Here is a 17,860-nt window from a genome sequence, read left to right as displayed (position 1 = left end):
GTGGAATTTCGAATGAGAATAGAGCACATAATTGTTAACTGGTCATTATGTGAAAGGTTAAACATGTTTAATGAGAACACCACTATGATTGTGTAACTGCCACTAAAATCACTCCGAACAGCAAATGTCTAAACTATACATACCAAGTCACAGCTTTGATTATTTTGTGACATTGTAAATTAAGGAAGAAACCACCATTTTGCTTGGATTCTACATAAGTTTCTTTTTAAAATGAAAATCATTTTATTTTAATTTTTCTTTTAAACAATACAGATATTTCACTTGACTAAAAGGCATATTAGGGCCTTTTTTCCCTTTTTTTAAACGATCAAATCAAACTATGTTTAAGACAAGTTTTATTTTTAAACATAACCACTACAATATAAAAAAAGATATAAAATCCATCTTTCGCAACACTTCACAAAAAAGTCTGCACCGTACTGCCACTGAGATCAAGATGGAATAATTTACTGTGACTTCCTCAGCTTGCAAAAGACATTTACACGTCCACAACTCTGGGCCTTGAATGCTGCGAAATTCGAGTCTTCATGGACCACATACACGTGTGTGTGTTTTGGTGATTTAAAAAATCACATACAAAAAAAGGAGCTAAAAGCAAGGATGAGAACACTATACAACTGTTTGTATCACAGGGATCCCTCGGTTTGTATGGAAGTCATTCTGTGCTGACTGAGGGGTCTGTGTGGGGGGAAAAGTACTGGTGAAAGAGAGTGAGGGAGACAGGAAGCGATCCGGAGGAGTTGAAGCTCGGGAAACACTGGATCTAATATTGGCCTCCTGTTTGCTGCTGAAAAACGTCAATGGTGTCTTCGTCCTCCATTTCCAACTGTGAAAAAGAAAAAAAAATCACAACAGTCAGCCACAAACGAATAAAAGTCACGACTCACAGGTACACTGCGACAAGGCCCAAGAAGCACTCACTCAGGCATTAGGGATGAATGCTGGCAAACCGATGATTAGCACACGCCAAATTTCACCGTTGGAGCCCCCACTCAACAGTACATTTATAGAAGAAGTGAATCATACATGCCTAGTCCACCAATGGGAAAGTACTGGAAATATAGATTCTACAATAGTTTGCTGTTAAATTACACCTGACAAAGATTCGGAAAAAGAAAAACGACTTTGCTTGCAAATAAGGGGCAAAACTGCGGAGTTTAAGATCCTAAGAAGAGTAGAGACAGGAAGTACCGGGTTATCACCAAGTTTACTGTACCTGTGCAGGTGTGTCTGTCTCATTGATTGGCTGTCCATCAAACCGGAACCGGATCTGTCTCATTGTTAATCCCTGAAGGGAAGTTAGGACATGGAACAGAATCACACACAAACCCAAACAAAGTGTTGTCACATAAAAATCATAGATACAGTTTTCCAGTGTACACTGGTTACAAACAATGAAGCATGGAGAGTAACACACAATCTTTTCAAACCAACTCCAGCAAAGCACGAAAATATAAGGGAATCAGGACAATGGGTAGCACAAGGAATTTCATACCGGAATTAGAGAATAATGAGACCCAGAATGGAAAGAGTGCTGGTAAATGAACATAAAGAACAGGTACCGCAGAATTGCCAAACAGCAGCCTCAACAACTGCCACAAAATATGTAGCTACACATCAAGTGATTTGATCTGCAGAAACTAAACAAAAACACGGATCTGATTATAAAGGCCACTTCTATCACTTATCCACAAATAGCAGAGAAAGACGTCTTCCAGTTCCAACTGCTCCGGGGCATCCTGGGATCGACATGCACCAAAAACCTGGTAGGTCAGTTTTACAGAACACTAAACAAGATGGACCACAGCTACACGAAAGCTGATGCAGGAAGTGAACAGAGCATTAGTGAAGTGGCGAAGGACGTCATCAGAGAGAAAGAAATGCACACTGCCGTTAGCGAGGAACAGCCACACCTGCTGCATATTAACTCTTAATTTCTTTATTCGATTCCTTCAAAATTGCCAGGCCTTGCGGCAGCGGAGGTTGAGGCAGAGAGGCCTCGGGAAGAGGGTCTGCTGGGAGCTCCATCAGCAGGACGGGACGTAGCATCACCTGTCTCTCGCAGTACGCCTTCATCAGCTTGCTGAGTGGCGTGTGCCTCTTGATCTTGAACTGCACCACGGAGCCGTCCTGTCCCGCCACCTTCAGGTTGATGTGGTCGTTGTTTTCCGTCTTCACTCCTTCCTGGGGAGGGGCAGGCAGGAGAATGTGAATTCAAGCCTTCCAGATAAACTCCGATTCACGGCGATGCACCAGCACTTGCAATAAGACACCAAACAGCAAGTATATCTGCGAGGAGGAGATGGAGGCCGATTTCCAGCTGGTTTGTGTGCGAGTGGCCCCCCCCTCAGAGCCCAGGCCGGCCACTGCAGCTTAAATCCAGCTCTCAGGTAATGCGAGGAGAACCAAGATATTTCAACTAGACCCTTTTCATCAAGTTCTGCTTGGTAAAAACCAAAAAAAGCCCAGTTGAGATTATATTTTCTTTTAAAAAAAAAAAGACCCCCCCCACCGAGTATAAACAGCCATTTAAAACACCTGTCCATTCATCAACCTTCCAAATCGCTTATTCTAGCTGAACTTCACAGACTGGGTGAAAAAGCCATTTAGAAGAAAATGCAATTCTCACTTTTCTGATAAGGACAAAATATTACAAAATAGAAAATATGTTCTCCCTTAGTTCAATTAACATATTTAATCTTTCTATGTACTATAATTATCCCCCCCCCCAACAAAAAAAAAATATATATAGTGCATTAGTACAAGGAAGTATCTCAAAGTGTCTTCTAGTTATTCTGTAAGCAGACTTCCCAGGTATTAAAGTTTAAGCCAAAAACCATACTGCAGATATCTATACTACCTTTTAGGGTTTGAGTGGCTCGTTTCAGAGGGAAATAGGATTTTTTTTCCCTGACTGTCCAACATTACTACACCAGCTGCCTGCAAGCTCTTGGCTGCCCAATGCACAGCAGCAGTGGACTGACAGCAAGGACAAAATATTCTTGAGATCTATCAATCAAAGCAAATATAAATAAATATCTGTGGAGCCTGCTGAGACATACAATAAATATATGACATTTAAAGGATTTGGGGCATGAATCGGAACTTCAAACCTGTTCATTTCTAGCATAAGAGTCAGTGGTGGCTCTGGAGAAAGTCCACCAGCGATGGCATACGGTAATATGCAGAACAGGTTCTCTGCACTACATTCCATACCTGAAAATATTGCCCATATATACAACTGTATGCGTTAATAAGAGTTATTCAAATTAAGCACCTACTTTTCAGCAGTGCTTCCTCTCAGAACTTGGTATTTGTGTCCAGAACAGCTTCCCTACCTGCTGACCTATGGTGGAAAACTAAAAGGTATTTATATTCTGCAGGCATCTCTCTGAATTGGAATGAATGGGGGCCAAATGCGAAATTATAACAAAGTTAAACGCACGGACTTGATCCACTGGTGCGCTGAGTTTGAAATGTGATCGACATGACAGGGATACAGACCGTAAGCTGCTTTCACTGTGCGAAAAAAAAATCCGTTTTCATAGGTTGTCACCAACGTCGACTTACTGCCGAGATGCAAAACCACGTCAGGCGGATCAGATAATGCATTTAACACTTATACAAGACTAAAAACTAAACTTGCCGAAACGTTTACAAGTACTTTGAATTCATAAGACATTAAAACGCACTAAGCCAGCCGATATCCGTCACTTTGGATTCTTTCCATACAAAAATCAACACCTTTAAAACTATGAATTCCCTTCTCAATATATACTGACATATTCTCAATATACCTGACATGTTAGTTACATACCTGACATATCTAGTTAAGACTAACCTCAGAAAATGATCAATTATCAATGTGATATTGAAGCTGCAGAAAAACTAGTAATATGATCTTTACATATATTATAAATGTAGAACTTAACTAGTGGGTGCACAAATACAACCTAGAAGGTTCCCGAATTACCTGGTAATTAAAAGCATGCACGTGGAAAGCAGTTAGTGATAGCGAGCACGCGCCAAAATGATTAGTGTTTTTAAAACGCTTTAATTCAGATGAAACACATTACAAGCTAATAGCATGTGAGCTGTCGAAAATAACCTTAAGCCGCTTTAATACGCATGCATAATCTTATAATTCAATAGGATTTTATCGGGTTAACTAGTCGTTAGCCAGCTAACTAGGTCTACGTCACCCAAATGTTCACTAGGCCTACTAGTTAGGCAAGATAGGTAGTTCGCGCATCAAAAAGTACACATGTGGTCATGTAAAAATAAAATCAAAATGGATACTATGTTCAGACATTTTCTGTTAACCATGTAACCTTAATATTCTTTTAGAAAAAATGAACAGAACATTTTAGCAGACAAACTAGTAATCAGCTCGCTAGTTAACCGCCTGCCTCATTTACCATCAACTCCGGATTTTCGCTAGGCACACTAATTAGAAGAATAAAAAATACTAAAAATCAGCATTAAGGTAATTAATTTACAAGTCGTCATATTACTTTGATAAATGTATTCTCTAAAAAAGGCAATTCAGACGAGATCCAACTAGCTAACTGTTTATTTTACTCACCTTGGGTTTTTCGTCCGCCATGGCTTTTCCTCCGCGTTTCTCTACGCCACCACACAAAGAGTTCGCGGGTGCGCGCACGCACAAATCTTATTGTATAGATTACTTTTGCGTGCGCGGTCATGATTGTTTGCGCATCTTTGTGGTTAAGAGAACACTGGGCCGGAACCTAGGTTATCCGGACGCAACGTACTGAATGCTCGTACACGTATTTCTGTGACATTCTCAGTACGCGCACTTTGACGAGTGCGCGCATTGGCACAACATTTTCGTTTTTTAAATCTATTCCGTTACCAGTTTGCACGTAGCTGTTGCTGTCAGAGAACCAATACTATTTCCAGTTATTTGCAATATAATAATAATATATGCACTTAGGTGAAATTAATAATAATAAGGGGTATGAGCTTTATTTCTAAAGAATATTATTTGTGTACATCTAACAGTACAGGGGTATAACTGCCATCTAGAACAGAAGACTTCACCCCACAAATGTATGATTGTCAATGAAATATTCTTTTAAAAATGAATCACAGGTATTAACAAATAATTTTTATCATAAAAGCATCAGCTAAATTAGAAAAGATAAATTACTTGAAGACCAAGGAAAATATATAATTAATTTATTTTTTTAAGTGTTTTTCTCAGAGATTGTGTTAATTTGGTATTGGTTTCCAAATGGCATGTCATTCAAGCTGCCTAACCTCTTCCTTCCAGTGTGTGTTGCACGGTTCCCTCCCCTGTGTGTGTGCATAGAGTTTGTATATTCTTCATGTGTTCAACTGGGTTTCCTTCCAAAACCAAAAGATGCAGTTGGGTGAAATGGGGTCTCTACATTCTCTTTAAAGTGTGAGTGGGTGCTCTGAACTTCTGGGCATACTCTCCTGGCTGACTACAACCCCATACTTGATAAGCCGTTATGTAAAATGGGTATCTGTATTAAGTCTTTCACATTGACTTTGGCAGGAAGTAAGTGTCAAAAAATAAGATGATTTTGAAAGTTCTATTTAGGTTAGATTTCCGAAACGATTCTGATTTTGATTCTGAAGAAATATGACTAAGATCACATTTGCAACATCAAGCTTCAAGTTAAAAGTTGACAGTGAATAATCAGGGGGATTTAAGCAAGTTAATGCAGAATGCAAATATACAATAGTAGGAAAAACTCTTGTTTTAAAAAACTGCAAAAAAGGGAAAAAGAACACATTGTGTTCAGAAAGCATTTCAGTGTATCTGCGAACTGCTGTAATCCAGCAACGGAAAACGGGGAGAAAAGTGAATATGTGGTCGGATGCCTGCACTGCCTCTTCCCCCCGGCAGTACCATCCCAAGAGAAGAAGGTCAGCTAGTTGCAACATAGGACACACTTCATACGTCGGAAGTTACAACTTTTAAGTGTCATTTTCATTAGTATTGTCAACCTGCTCATTCAATTCGTGTGATAAAAAGCTGAACTTCACAGGGAACCATTTCTGAAAATGCAGCACTAAAACACAACCCTCCAAATTTCTGCATAGGGACACATTCCTAATTGCTGACATGATCTGCTTTTTATGTGACATATTTACCTTATCTCCGTCTTAGCTGCATGGGAGATCCCCAAAGCAAATAAAACAGATTTCATTCCAATTAAAATGAAGACTTTAATTCTTCATGCAACTGAACGTTTCCCACAATGATATATATACAAGTTCTGTTAGCCACACGATACACGTATGTTGACTCTAACCCATAAAAGGACAATAAATACAACAATGTACATAACCGTTCAGAGCGTTTTTTTTTCTCCCCATTGGAAACTGTTCACAGTGCTGAAAAGGAAAAGGGCTTTAGCAGAAAGATGGGAGTGTACCAGGAGATGTACATTAGGGGTAGCCAATCAAAAGGCCCCCACAGCTACGACACCATATTCTGCATACACAAGGCTGCAGTCAACCTCCAACTGAGCCCATTAACATTACCTCTCAACAATATACATGAGAGCACATTTCATATCAGAATATCAGTCCCCACCCCCCCCCCCAAAATAATAAAAAAGCAATACTGGTACAGGTTACCAACAGTCAAAGTCACAAAGGATGGAGGGGCCTTGAAGGGGAGAGATCAACATATTTGGGGGGGGGGGGATTACAAACCATAACACCTGAATAAGGGTTTTGTCAGACAGCATAAATAAGTACAACAGAAAGCATCGGCTAATGAAAACACTGCAGAGGCCTTCTTCTGTCATGCATTAGCGGCCTGTTGCTAATCCAGCTGGTTGCACCACGTTCCTGAAAGACCCTTTGCTTTCGAGTACCAGCAACGACGCTGTAAGCAAAATATTCAAAATGTGAGGAAAAAAAGCTTACTATCCATAATGACAGACACTCAAAAAATGACCCTGAACAAAAGGTTGGCCGTTGAGACCCCAGACATCAAACACTTTCGATATGCAACATCTCTGCACGGTCTGAAATGGCAACGGTCACTGGCAAGGCTCCTGTGGAAGTACCAAACGAATGCACAAAAACAAACAAACAATCAATCAATCAATCAATCAAACAAATGAAAAAAAGTGGTGCCATGTGGTCCGGTGAATCCGGTGAGTTGGACTGCCCCCTTCTCATGTGCCTGATGAATCGATGAGGTATTGAAGACAGACTCCACTGGAGAAGAGGCACCTCTCACCAGCCACGCTTTTCCCCCGAGGTAACGATCTGCTGAGCGGTGACCCCTCCCCCGCCCCACTTAGTCTTCTGGCTTCTTCATGTCTTTACCGCACGCTAGGCAAACAGTTTCTTGACGGCCTGAAGTTAATCCCTAACCACTGGCTGCTCCCCAGATGTACCCGAAGACACGCACGCCTGGACCCCTCCTTCACAAAATGTTTCTTTGAACGTATCCTTAAAGTGCAATCTCTCGCCGTATCCCAAGCTCAGCAGTTAAGGACCCAAACAGCTACACAAACTGCAAGGAAAAAATAAAAACAGCTAAATAAAACATTACACCAGACGAAACTATAACGGTTGGCATAATGTTAACAGCACTTCTCTACTACGATTAAACATCCTAAACCAACGACCTGCTCAGGGCCCGTACACTCTGGCAAACTCAGTCAAGCCTTCTCCGCTCTGCCTTTCGACTCCTTCCGGGGGACTAGAGGTTCCCCCATTTTTCCACTGGGGGGAACTGGTCTACCTCCCCCACCTCTGTGCACTGCCGATCCCCAAGTGTAAACATAAGCTTGTAGCGCAGACGGACTTTCTCCTGAAATTAAGGAAACAAACAGACAAGAGCAAAAAAAATAAATCAATGACTGCATTATGGCAAGTCACTCAACTGCTGCAGACTGGCCACACCTCAGATGGACACACAGGGCTTATTCAAATTGGCCCATATGCTGCAAGCTCAGGAAACTCATGACATCATGCTATTAAAAATGTTTATAAGACACCCAAAGGATGAGGGAACATCTGACCCGGACACTGGGCTACATAAATCAACTGATGAGTTTTTTTTCCTATTGTTTTTTTCCTATAAAAAATTGTGTGAGTTTTTCCTGTGCAGCCAACATGATGCGAGCTGGCGGGTGCGAGCTGGCGGGTGCGAGCTGGCGGGTGCGAGCTGGCGGGTGCGTGCTGGCGGGTGCGTGCTGGCGGGTGCGAGCTGGCGGGTGCGAGCTGGCGGGTGCGAGCTGGCGGGTGCGTGCTGGCGGGTGCGTGCTGGCGGGTGGCGCGGTGTGAGCATGATGCTTACCTTCAACGGATTCGCCAGCAACATCACTTGAGTGATGGAAGCTGGGGGCAGGATGGGGTTAAAGGGGGCCAGCTCCGTCCCGGTGGGGGGCTGCAGCTTCACCTTCATTGACTGCAATAAATAAAATGAGTGAGTGGGAGGCATGAGCTTCAGTTTGCAACAGTGTGGCTAGATTACCAGAATAAAAAAAAAACTAATTAAAATGATCAAATAATGCGCAGAACACACAAGCTTACAGCCCATTCAGTGTCTTGCATTATTAATCTTTGCATTATATGCATCAATCACTGCAGTTAAGCTTGCACTGTAAGGTATCCCTCTTACATTATATACAGTAAAAACAGGAAAGAATAAAACATATTTCGCTTGTTAAAAAGACCCACTGTTTGGAGAACAGAGACGCTGCACGCAGCCCATGTAGCACACAGTGCAGGATGGCCTTGTAAAATCAATAAAGGAAGGAACCTCCCCCCCCTCCCCAGTATTTAGCCTGGGCATCATTCATGGAGTGCTTAGCAGGGCTAGAAAGCTCGCAGAGCATTCACCCCCCCCTCCACATTAAACATTTAACAGCCATCATAAGAGCCGTCTGAACTGTGTACAGCATATTACTGATTTCCTATAATGAATATTTGAAATCTGGTATTTGTCCCCAGGGAGGGCAAATGTCCCCTCAGGACATTCTTTACACCCATTTTCAAAGAGTAAGCAGCATCCTGTGACCATCTGATTGATCTGACCTGCCTGTTTTTTGCTATGGATGATCAATCGGATGACAAAGAGGCAAGGGTCTGTCCCTAATATCATACACATTTGCAGTGCATGACTGAGAATCCAAACAGCTTAGAATGCAAACTGCTCTTGCTTTTTTTTAGTTATGAGCACAATAGTAAAGGTATAAATTATTTGGCTATTTCACTACCTTCAGCATCTCAAAGCTGGAAATCAAAACAAAGAGTGAAGATTCTGGTAAGAGATACCGGCGGTCCAACGCTTTAAAATAAACTCTCCAGACTGCTGGAACGCATCTGACATTCAAGTTTTAGTGCGATCAGATTTAAATTGTTTTCAAAATAGCCCGAGAGAAAAAATGAGATGGACAGGGGAGGGGTTAAGGAACCATGGGGGTGGGTGGGGAACAATAGGCTGTTAGGGTTTGCGGCCCCAAAATGGTGAGGAACATGCAGACAGTGAGCCAGGGGCCATTTCAAACTGCAGGATGACATCATTTTTCACTCTTGACTTTGATCAACGTGTTTTTAAAAGACACATAATAGGGTCTCCGCTCCGTATATCACTCCACTTGGGCAGAAAGCAGCACTCTGCTACCCGCCAAAGAAACCAAACCTTCAGCTTAATATACAAACGGAGATCGGAATCCGTGGGACCCGGACACGGCAGGCAAGGCGCCACCGGCTCACCTTGGGCACTGCAGCCTGCAGGACGACGCTGTGGACCGGGAGTGGCGCCGTGTTCAGCATGGACACCACCAGCACCAGCACGTCGGGGCGGCCTGGGGGGCACTCGGTGGCGAAATGCAGGAGCACGCGGACGCCGTCCTTGTCGTACGCCGTCACGGGGAGCACTATGCCTGGGGCAACAGAGACACATGCACTCGACTCAGCAAACTAACTGTGCGCCATTATCATCATACTTAGTTATTGTATTTCCACTGTGAGGTTGTACCTGTGATTACGTTCAGTGTTGAATTTGCTCCACGGCATGATTTCTTAAATCAAAATGCAGTGAATCTGAGGTATGCAAAATTTCAAGCTTAACATGCAAAATGGAAATGTTTCCTCATTCCTCATAATGGCACGTTGCTGCCATGCTTCAGAGGATATATAAGAAGAAAACGGCAAAACAGATGATTTATATTGAGTCCACAAGCCCTTGAGAGGCCTGCCCGGCGACTTACTGGGTTTAATAGACTCTAAGGGGACGTGCACATTGGCGAGAGACACCTCCGGGCCCTTTGCCGGACTCCCCTGGCTGGGGGGGAGGATCGGCGAGAGCGAGCGGAACAGCGGGCTTCCCGGGGTGGAGCTGACCGTCTGGGCCAGGGCGGAGGCTTTGGGGCTGGACATGGGTAAGCCAGGCATTGGGGGGTGAGGAAGTCCAGCGCTGGAAACTGGCCCAAACACAGGGGCCGAGTTCAGCGGGCCCGGAATGCTGCTGACACAGAACACAGCACTCAACAGTGCTGCGCTACGACGACGTCCATATGGATGCTTTACAGCATGGCACACGGCAGCGACAGTTATAGTTCTCTCTCTTTCTCTCTCACACACACACACACACACACACACACACACACACACACACACACACACACACACACACACACACACACACACACACACACACACACACACACACACACACACAGTGAAAAATCACGTGACTTCTTGGATTATAAATGTTGGTCATAACCATCAAAAACGTCTAATTATCCAACAGGATCTTCACACCGTACAGTTTTCACTGCCCCTTTATATATTTTCTATAATACATATTTTTTATATTAATTTATATATTTAGCCATGTGCTGAACTTATTCAGGTTAAGTCCTTGGATGACTGTATAACAGATGGACCCCCTAAAGCAGAATAAATAAATCTTTAAATAAATCTTTTGGTCACTCTTGGCCAGTACAAATTGTAAAAACCAGCTCATAACCTGTTTAGAATTATTGTTCTGCCTGTTGGCACTAATATAAAAATATCTAACCTAGAACAGAGAGGTGAAAAGCACCCCAGCACTAAAAAACCTCACACACCTCTTTGGGTCGCCAAGGTCCAGCATGGCAAGGTCTTGTAGACCTTGGTTGAGGGAGGCTGAGCTGGACTGCACTGTGCTGGGGAAAGGGAAGGAGGAGGTCCTAGGGGTTTCTGGGTAACATACAGGTGTCCTCTGGCTGGGGCCCATGGACCCTTGCATGTTGGGGAACATGAGTCCTGGAAGAGGACCGCCCCCAAAGAAATCCAGCCCTGAACTGGGTGCCTGGCCACAGTAGGAGAGGAAATATTTCGAGTCACGTTCCTCTTAGTCCAACTGCAGAAAAGCAACACGGAAGTAAACAATGTTAAGATCACTGAACACGCATCACCTGCGATGGCTTGGATACACTGTTCAGTTCCTCTTCATTCTGCACACTGGTCTGGCTATTCAAAGTAGGAACTGGATCATTCAGACCTGAGATATGGAAATGCAGGCCACACTAGGCAATAAATAACCAAGGAAATGAGTGAACAGGCACAGCCATAATTCCATTACGTAGAGAAGAATAATGTGAGATACAGATGACAGATTTAAAACAAAACATTTAATTAGGGGGGGATCATTAAGGTCTTTTCGCCATGTCTGGCTACAATATGAAAATAAAAAGCATGTATGTGTGCTCTTGCATATATATATATATGGTAGGTCATGAATATAATCTGTCAAAATCACAAGACATCCATTGCTGATTAGGTTCAGCGATTTCATTAAAGCTCAAAGCTTGTGTATCATAGGGAAAAGAAACCCCATAAAACAGGAGAAATAGGAAGTGCACCTAAGGACAGCAGCTCTTCATCAAGCAGGGAGAGAGCTGTGGAGGGCTGGCCGCTGGAGGGCTGTCTGGGGCTCTCCGTCTGGCTGACAGGGCAACCTTGCGATGCGGTCGGCTTGCACGGGGGAGGGGGCAGCACTGGAATGGATGGTGCCGGCGGTTGATTGGCTGCTGTGGGATCTGGAACGGACTCTGGGGGGGAGGGGGTGGGAATGTCGAGGCCAGCCAAGTCAATCAGCGTCTCTGTAGGGTTGTGGCCTCTGGTACCTAAATAATAAAAGCGGATATGAGGGCTCTTCCATATGCAGCAGGGCTTCCTGATAATTACGATTAAGCTACGCAAGATCAATAATGTGTGAATCACCTCGGTGCACTGACATATGGACAGGCAGTTAAACAGATCTGCAATTATCCATTTCATTGATCCGTCTTCCATGACCAATTATCTTGCAAAGGGTTCCACTGAGCCTGGAGCCTCTTCCCAGGAAGCGAAACACGCCAGGCAGGAGACACCTTACTTAGATGGGCTTCCAGTACATTGCAGAGCACATGCTTTCAACAGAATGTTTCTACAGCACTGGAAAATTTTTTTAAGACTACTCTATTTTTTTTTTTAATTAATAGCATTTTTAAATCCTGGTTTAATCCTGGTTTTGCTGGCAGAAGACTACACTACACGGCAGGCTGCTTCCAGGCTCGACGTTTCTAAGACAGCAGATTCCAGAGATGACTGACAAATTATCCGACGGTGCCTCATAAATTGGAAGATGACCACAGGTGACCTTCAAGAAGAATGGGAAACCAAGTGGAGTGATGTGCACTGCAAGGACAATTCATAACAGGCTCCTAGAAGCAAGACTGAAGACCCATAAAGCAAAGAAGAAGCCCTTCATCAATGAGAAGCAGGGAAGATCCAGGCTGGGGTTTGTAAAACAACGTATTTTTTACAGTCACATAAAATGAGAAATGAGTGAAACTGAAAATTTTACTGTTGTCTCAATTTTTTCCAGAGCTGTATATGCATATGTGTATTATTTGTACACCTTTTAGCCTGGATGCACTTACTTTGTGTGAGTGCTGTCACCAGAACATCAGTCTCTCCATTAACAGACTGTCCCTCCACGGTCTTCTTGTAGGAGTTGATGACCCTGGACAGATCATCACTTGCCTGCAGGATGTCTCCTACAAGAGGTGAGATACTGCTTGGAAGCCTGCTGTGAGTGACAGCGCTCACGCTGTGGTGGCTAATGGTATCTCTTACTATTTGTTGTTGTTATGATTGTTTTTTTTTTTTTACCCAAGCTGTTGTCATTGTCTTCTGTCTCAGTGGCCAGCTTGAAGACAGTACGCCGTAGCTTGTCGCACCGGTCATAAAGCTCCTGTGACATTGACATTGAAAATAAAAGGTCAGCTTGCAAATTTTACACGGCCTTTCTAAATTGCCTTGCTGACACAAAAACAGGGTGCATCGGAACCTGAGTAATACACTTGCAGTGAGTTTTTATTCGTCTAAAGTACAACCACCCTTTTGAAATGAACTCTTTTCCAACAACGTATTTCGGGGGATTTCCCCGGCATTGTGTTTATCAGCTGTCAAAAAGAAACTGGAAGTTCTGCATATGCTGCATACGATCACAGATTAGATCCGAAGACCGTGGCTTAGGGTAGAGGCAAGGTCTCACTAGACCTACCAGATTTCACCGCAATATAGAGACTTCCAGTTCAGAATCTGCCAAACAATGGACAATGCCAATTCACTGCACTGCTGTGTGGAGGTGGCGGTGTAGTGAATGACATGGGTCATATTCAGGTTACTGACTCGTTGAGGTTCAGTGCTCCATGAACATCTGAAGCATTTTGTGATATTAGAAAAATTAAAGTAAACGTAATAAAGCAAACATGTCTACGTGACAGAAAGTCAAAAAAATCCATAAGTAAACTTCTCAATTCAAGAAGCTGTGATACAACTAAGGCAGAGACTAAATCTTCTCCAATATGCAAGTACTGTTGCTGGCTGATTCTTGCTCACTGTTCATGAACTATTCCAGAGTTTGTGAGATGTCCTACACGAACCGCCTGCTTCAGGCTTGCCACAACATTTCTGCACAGCTGAGGTCTGGACTTCGACTTTGCCCATTTATCTCTTAATCTGCCACTCAAAAGATCTGTAGGAATGCTTCGGATCTTTGACGTTACAGTACTCAATTTTGTGCAAGTTCATTTGATGGACACAGGGCCAGATTCCCTCTTTTTTTCCGTCTCTGCTTTTATGCTCTCTCTAGAAAGCCAAGCTATTCACGTCCAAACTCAGAAGAACAAAAGCCAAGTTATGACACTCACCACTATACCTGACTGCTGGGAATATTTATGGGGTAAAGAGTGGCCAGTTTATCCACAAGGCAATATCCTGCTAAATTAATACCCTTAAGAGAGCAAAGATTTTTCTCCAGCTCAGCCTTCCATAAAAACAGATGTGTTTCCTGGGGCTCTCTGGGACATCTTCAATTTCCTTTATACAGAGACCATGAATCTTTCAGTGAACTGAAGAATTCCAATATTTTGCAGTTGTTTTATAGCCCTCACAGTGGAGAGCAAGTGTAGCAGTATTTCTGGTGTCCTCCAGAGTTCCCTTCATACTGGCGTATGGTTTATTGACCCATACATATTATTATAAGGGAAAGGCCCACCAGAACTGCACCCTGGTAAATGGTTCTCTGATTGGTTAAACTGCTGCCCAGTTATTTCCATATCTGCTTATCCTCAAAATCAGTTACTTAGCTAACAAACTTCGTTGTCCACAAAAATTTCCAAGTATATTGATCCTTTGCCATATTGCTACAACATAAATCAACTCCAAACAAATAATATGTTCATACAAAATCGTTACATTAGTCTGGATTTCATAAGGTCCAATAACTTTCTGTAATAACTTCATATTGAGAATACACATATACGCTGTACCTATATATGGGATATAGTGCATATTGTGTGTATACTGTCTAAATGGTATGTTTATTGCATCAATGGTACATATAGAGTATCTATTGTGTTGTACTTATGGTATATATAGTTGACTGTGCCCTACGTTCATTGCTGCCTAGGTCTGCAGGGAGGAACACAATTAAGAATTTCATTGCACTTGCACCTGTACTTGTACACATGACAAAGTTTTGAATCTTGACTCAATTAAATGGGACAATAAGACTGAGAACAGAAGCTCGGCATAGAAAAATGCAAATCTACTGTCAGGGAAACCACACCTTGATGAGCTCCTTGTCTCCATCAGAGGACTCCTCTCTGTTGAAATGGGACAGCATCTCATTGAGGAGCTTCACGTTGTTGTTGACCTCCTCCAGGGTGTTCATACGCTTTGTCACCTTCTGCATACGGGCCTCATCCTGGAGGAAGAGTCACAGCACAGTTGGGTAAGCCTCGTGCAACTATCCTGGAGGTACCATGTGACGCAGGGCCAGAGTCTCACCTCCTTCACCATGTTCTTGATGAGTCGGTTGGCCTCCTGCAGGTCCTCTGGGTTCTTGCTCTTCAGAAGCTCCGCAAGCAACTACAAGAACAGGTGGTTTTCAGCGTTCCCCACCATGTCGCATACACCCACCCGCCCTCCTGCTGTGCACATCTGGCCTACACCCACCTTGCTTTTCTCTTCGTTCTCAAATATAGGGTTCTTGGGACGAACAGGGGGAGATGGGATCAGAGTTTTGTCCACAGGAATTTCTGGATCTGTGGTGACGATACCTAAAAAGCGAAAGTATGGAATTACTATCAAACGTCTGTAAATATTGGTCAAGCATTTAAGGCAGAAACCTCACCTTGTCTCTTCAGCATCTGATAGGCTTCATTTATTTTGGTTTCATCAGGCAGAGCTACAGCCCAGCTATACAGCATCTCAATGATCTTTATCTTCACCTTCTCTGATACTCTGTCACCTAGATACTGAGGCAACACAAAGACACGCCCCAAAATGACTCTCCTGACACAAATGCACATCACGGGGAACCAACACTTAGCAAAACAAATGAGGGCTTACCTTAGGCGAGACAACTTTTATTAACTCATTTAAAAATCTAAATTTTCCAACTTCATTATAAAACCTTCTCCCACAGTTTTTCATGCAGGCTTCTAAAACCTGAAAAAGCGAGATACACTTTAAGCCGGGAGCATCTGACAGAAAATTAAGCTCATTTTTAAGTTCGCAGTTACTTACTGTCAAGGCTTGTATTGCTTCCCATTCTTGAGGAGACTGGATTTTATGAGCTAGCAACCTGACCGCTATCTGTGGACTGGAAAGACGTACAACGTGTCTTTAAATACCAACAACATATCTAGCATTATTATTAACATAACTTAAAAACAACTGCATCCCTGTGCTGAAAAAAGGTAAGCAAGATGGATGGATGGCTGACTTAAAAATCATATGTGCAAGAAATAGTCCAAAAGCAGGTAAAAGAAATAGCTATTCAACAGAAAAATTCAATCATCACACACATTCTTTTTAAATTTGTAATAAAGAGAAGCTTTTATGTCATCAAGTTATCAGACCCTCTGGAGTGTCGGAAGATACACACCCTTCTAATTCTTTATTGATCTGATCACAGAATCCTATAATGTACTCCCAATCCTCCTGCCTGTTGGAGGGGTTGGTGGCTTTATCTGTGGAGAAAAGTTATTATAAAAGTTACTGCTTCTAACTTCTTCAATAATCATAGTTCTGATTTTAACCGGAAAAGGTTATTCAATTCACAAAAACACATTGTCTCAAAGTACTTTACTTTATCCCCAACCCCCCCCCCCCCCCCCCCCCAAGCAAGCCAGAGGCCAGAGAGCCGGTGGCATGGAAAAGCTCCCAAGAACGAAGAAACCTTGGGGGGAACAGGGGTGCCAAACCTCCAGGGGCCGACAGAGGCTGCCCAATTAACAAAATGGCAAAATCCTAATTTACACTGTCCAAATTTTAATGATTTGATTCTCAAAGAAGGGGGCCAACGCCGATGCTGGAATAAAATGCAATTACATTCCATTGACCATAAAAAGTTAATGCTATAGCGTATTGCAGTCTAACTTAGATGTGATTAGTGTACATTGCTGTGCTTGTTTTCACAAAAGGGCATAAAATTAATATGTTTGACGTCATTCCCTTGCAATAAGTACGACAAAAGAGATATGTTGACTACGATAAGATTAGCACATAATCAATATGATGCTTGTGACTTAACTGATTAAAGATTAAAACGGGGTTATATTATATGGCATGGTTTTGATAGCATCATACACATTTTGCCAAGGTAGTTAGCCTGCTATACCGGTCCAATCCGCCCGACTTCACTGGTGAAGACTGTTACACATTTCACAAAACAACTTTCAGGGTGAATCAGTACATGCTGTGGTATAATTTATTGCAACTGTCAAAATGTGTGGCATCAAAATAACTGAGTTGTCAGCTGCAGCGCTCCTACACTGACTGAGGGGCAGGAACCACGTCAAAGTACCGTCCAGTCGATCATGATAACCTTGTTACTCAGCCAAAGCCCAGGTATTTTATTCCTCTTCCTCACTGCGTACAATAAAAAAATCATATAAACTAATATATTAATTTGTCTACTGTAAGGACTACTTAATGCTAACAACAAATAGCGAAATAAGTAAGTGTTACGACCCGCGCTTCCCGCTTTACAAACACAGCGAAAAATGAATTTCTGTCAACAGGATCAAACCAATCTCAATTATAACACAATATAACGGCTTCGTTCACGCATCTATATATGCGCACAACATCCGTCTCATGCCCATCACAACAGCAGGCCTGAAAACGGTCATTAAATGTCCATTGCGTGACAGGTACTCACTGAGCCAAGACTCCAACGACTCCCCTTCCGGATCCGCCATATTCGATAAACGCTGAAACCCCTCGTGATGGCGACGCCGATGACGACACAGTTTGTTTTCCATTCATC

General features: G+C 42.9%; 2 protein-coding genes across 7 annotated transcripts; both read right to left on the bottom strand.

The window, feature by feature from the left end:
• Positions 1–219: 219 nt before the first annotated feature.
• On the bottom strand, positions 220–4,779 carry sumo2a (small ubiquitin like modifier 2a). The gene is made up of 4 exons (XM_049013834.1): positions 4,607–4,779; positions 2,074–2,205; positions 1,238–1,309; positions 220–847 (listed from the first exon to the last, which is right to left on the bottom strand). The coding sequence occupies exons 1-4, from the start codon at positions 4,625–4,627 to the stop codon at positions 785–787; spliced, it is 288 nt and encodes a 95-aa protein (XP_048869791.1). The 5' UTR covers positions 4,628–4,779; the 3' UTR covers positions 220–784.
• A 1,450-nt stretch (positions 4,780–6,229) lies between these two features.
• gga3a (golgi associated, gamma adaptin ear containing, ARF binding protein 3a) lies at positions 6,230–17,839 on the bottom strand. Of its 6 annotated transcripts, none has more exons than XR_007398065.1 (17): positions 17,753–17,839; positions 16,475–16,559; positions 15,937–16,189; positions 15,719–15,842; positions 15,541–15,644; positions 15,373–15,453; positions 15,152–15,289; positions 13,189–13,270; positions 12,957–13,073; positions 11,895–12,158; positions 11,448–11,533; positions 11,118–11,341; positions 10,257–10,513; positions 9,760–9,929; positions 8,339–8,449; positions 7,665–7,849; positions 6,230–7,549 (listed from the first exon to the last, which is right to left on the bottom strand). XR_007398065.1 is itself a non-coding variant. In XM_049014207.1 (17 exons), the coding sequence occupies exons 1-16, from the start codon at positions 17,790–17,792 to the stop codon at positions 7,739–7,741; spliced, it is 2,247 nt and encodes a 748-aa protein (XP_048870164.1). In that variant the 5' UTR covers positions 17,793–17,839; the 3' UTR covers positions 6,230–7,549; positions 7,694–7,738. The 6 variants fall into 6 exon arrangements, 5 of the variants coding, with proteins under 5 accessions (XP_048870164.1, XP_048870166.1, XP_048870167.1 ...); XM_049014207.1 differs by having other exon boundaries at positions 7,694–7,849; XM_049014209.1 differs by having other exon boundaries at positions 6,230–7,849; positions 15,937–16,035; positions 16,114–16,189.
• Positions 17,840–17,860: the final 21 nt, after the last annotated feature.

This window comes from Brienomyrus brachyistius, chromosome 5 (genome assembly GCF_023856365.1).
Source record: "Brienomyrus brachyistius isolate T26 chromosome 5, BBRACH_0.4, whole genome shotgun sequence".
Taxonomy (NCBI): Eukaryota; Metazoa; Chordata; class Actinopteri; order Osteoglossiformes; family Mormyridae; genus Brienomyrus; species Brienomyrus brachyistius.
The sequence above is the reverse complement of the archived record's forward strand: the minus strand, read 5'-3'. Positions and strand labels throughout refer to the sequence as shown.

What these genes read in the sequence shown, in the direction of transcription:
- sumo2a (XM_049013834.1), bottom strand. Translation starts at nt 4,627, where the DNA reads ATGGCGGACGAAAAACCCAAG. An exon ending in TGGCGGACGAAAAACCCAAG is followed by an intron (nt 2,206 to 4,606) that starts GTGAGTAAAATA and finishes GCCCCTCCCCAG; the next exon opens with GAAGGAGTGAAGACGGAAAA. An exon ending in AGGCGTACTGCGAGAGACAG is followed by an intron (nt 1,310 to 2,073) that starts GTGATGCTACGT and finishes ACTTCCCTTCAG; the next exon opens with GGATTAACAATGAGACAGAT.
- gga3a (XM_049014206.1), bottom strand. Translation starts at nt 17,792, where the DNA reads ATGGCGGATCCGGAAGGGGAGTCGTTGGAGTCTTGGCTCA. An exon ending in AGAACGAAGAGAAAAGCAAG is followed by an intron (nt 15,454 to 15,540) that starts GTGGGTGTAGGC and finishes CTGTTCTTGTAG; the next exon opens with TTGCTTGCGGAGCTTCTGAA. An exon ending in TGAAGAGCTGCTGTCCTTAG is followed by an intron (nt 11,534 to 11,894) that starts GTGCACTTCCTA and finishes TCCATATCTCAG; the next exon opens with GTCTGAATGATCCAGTTCCT.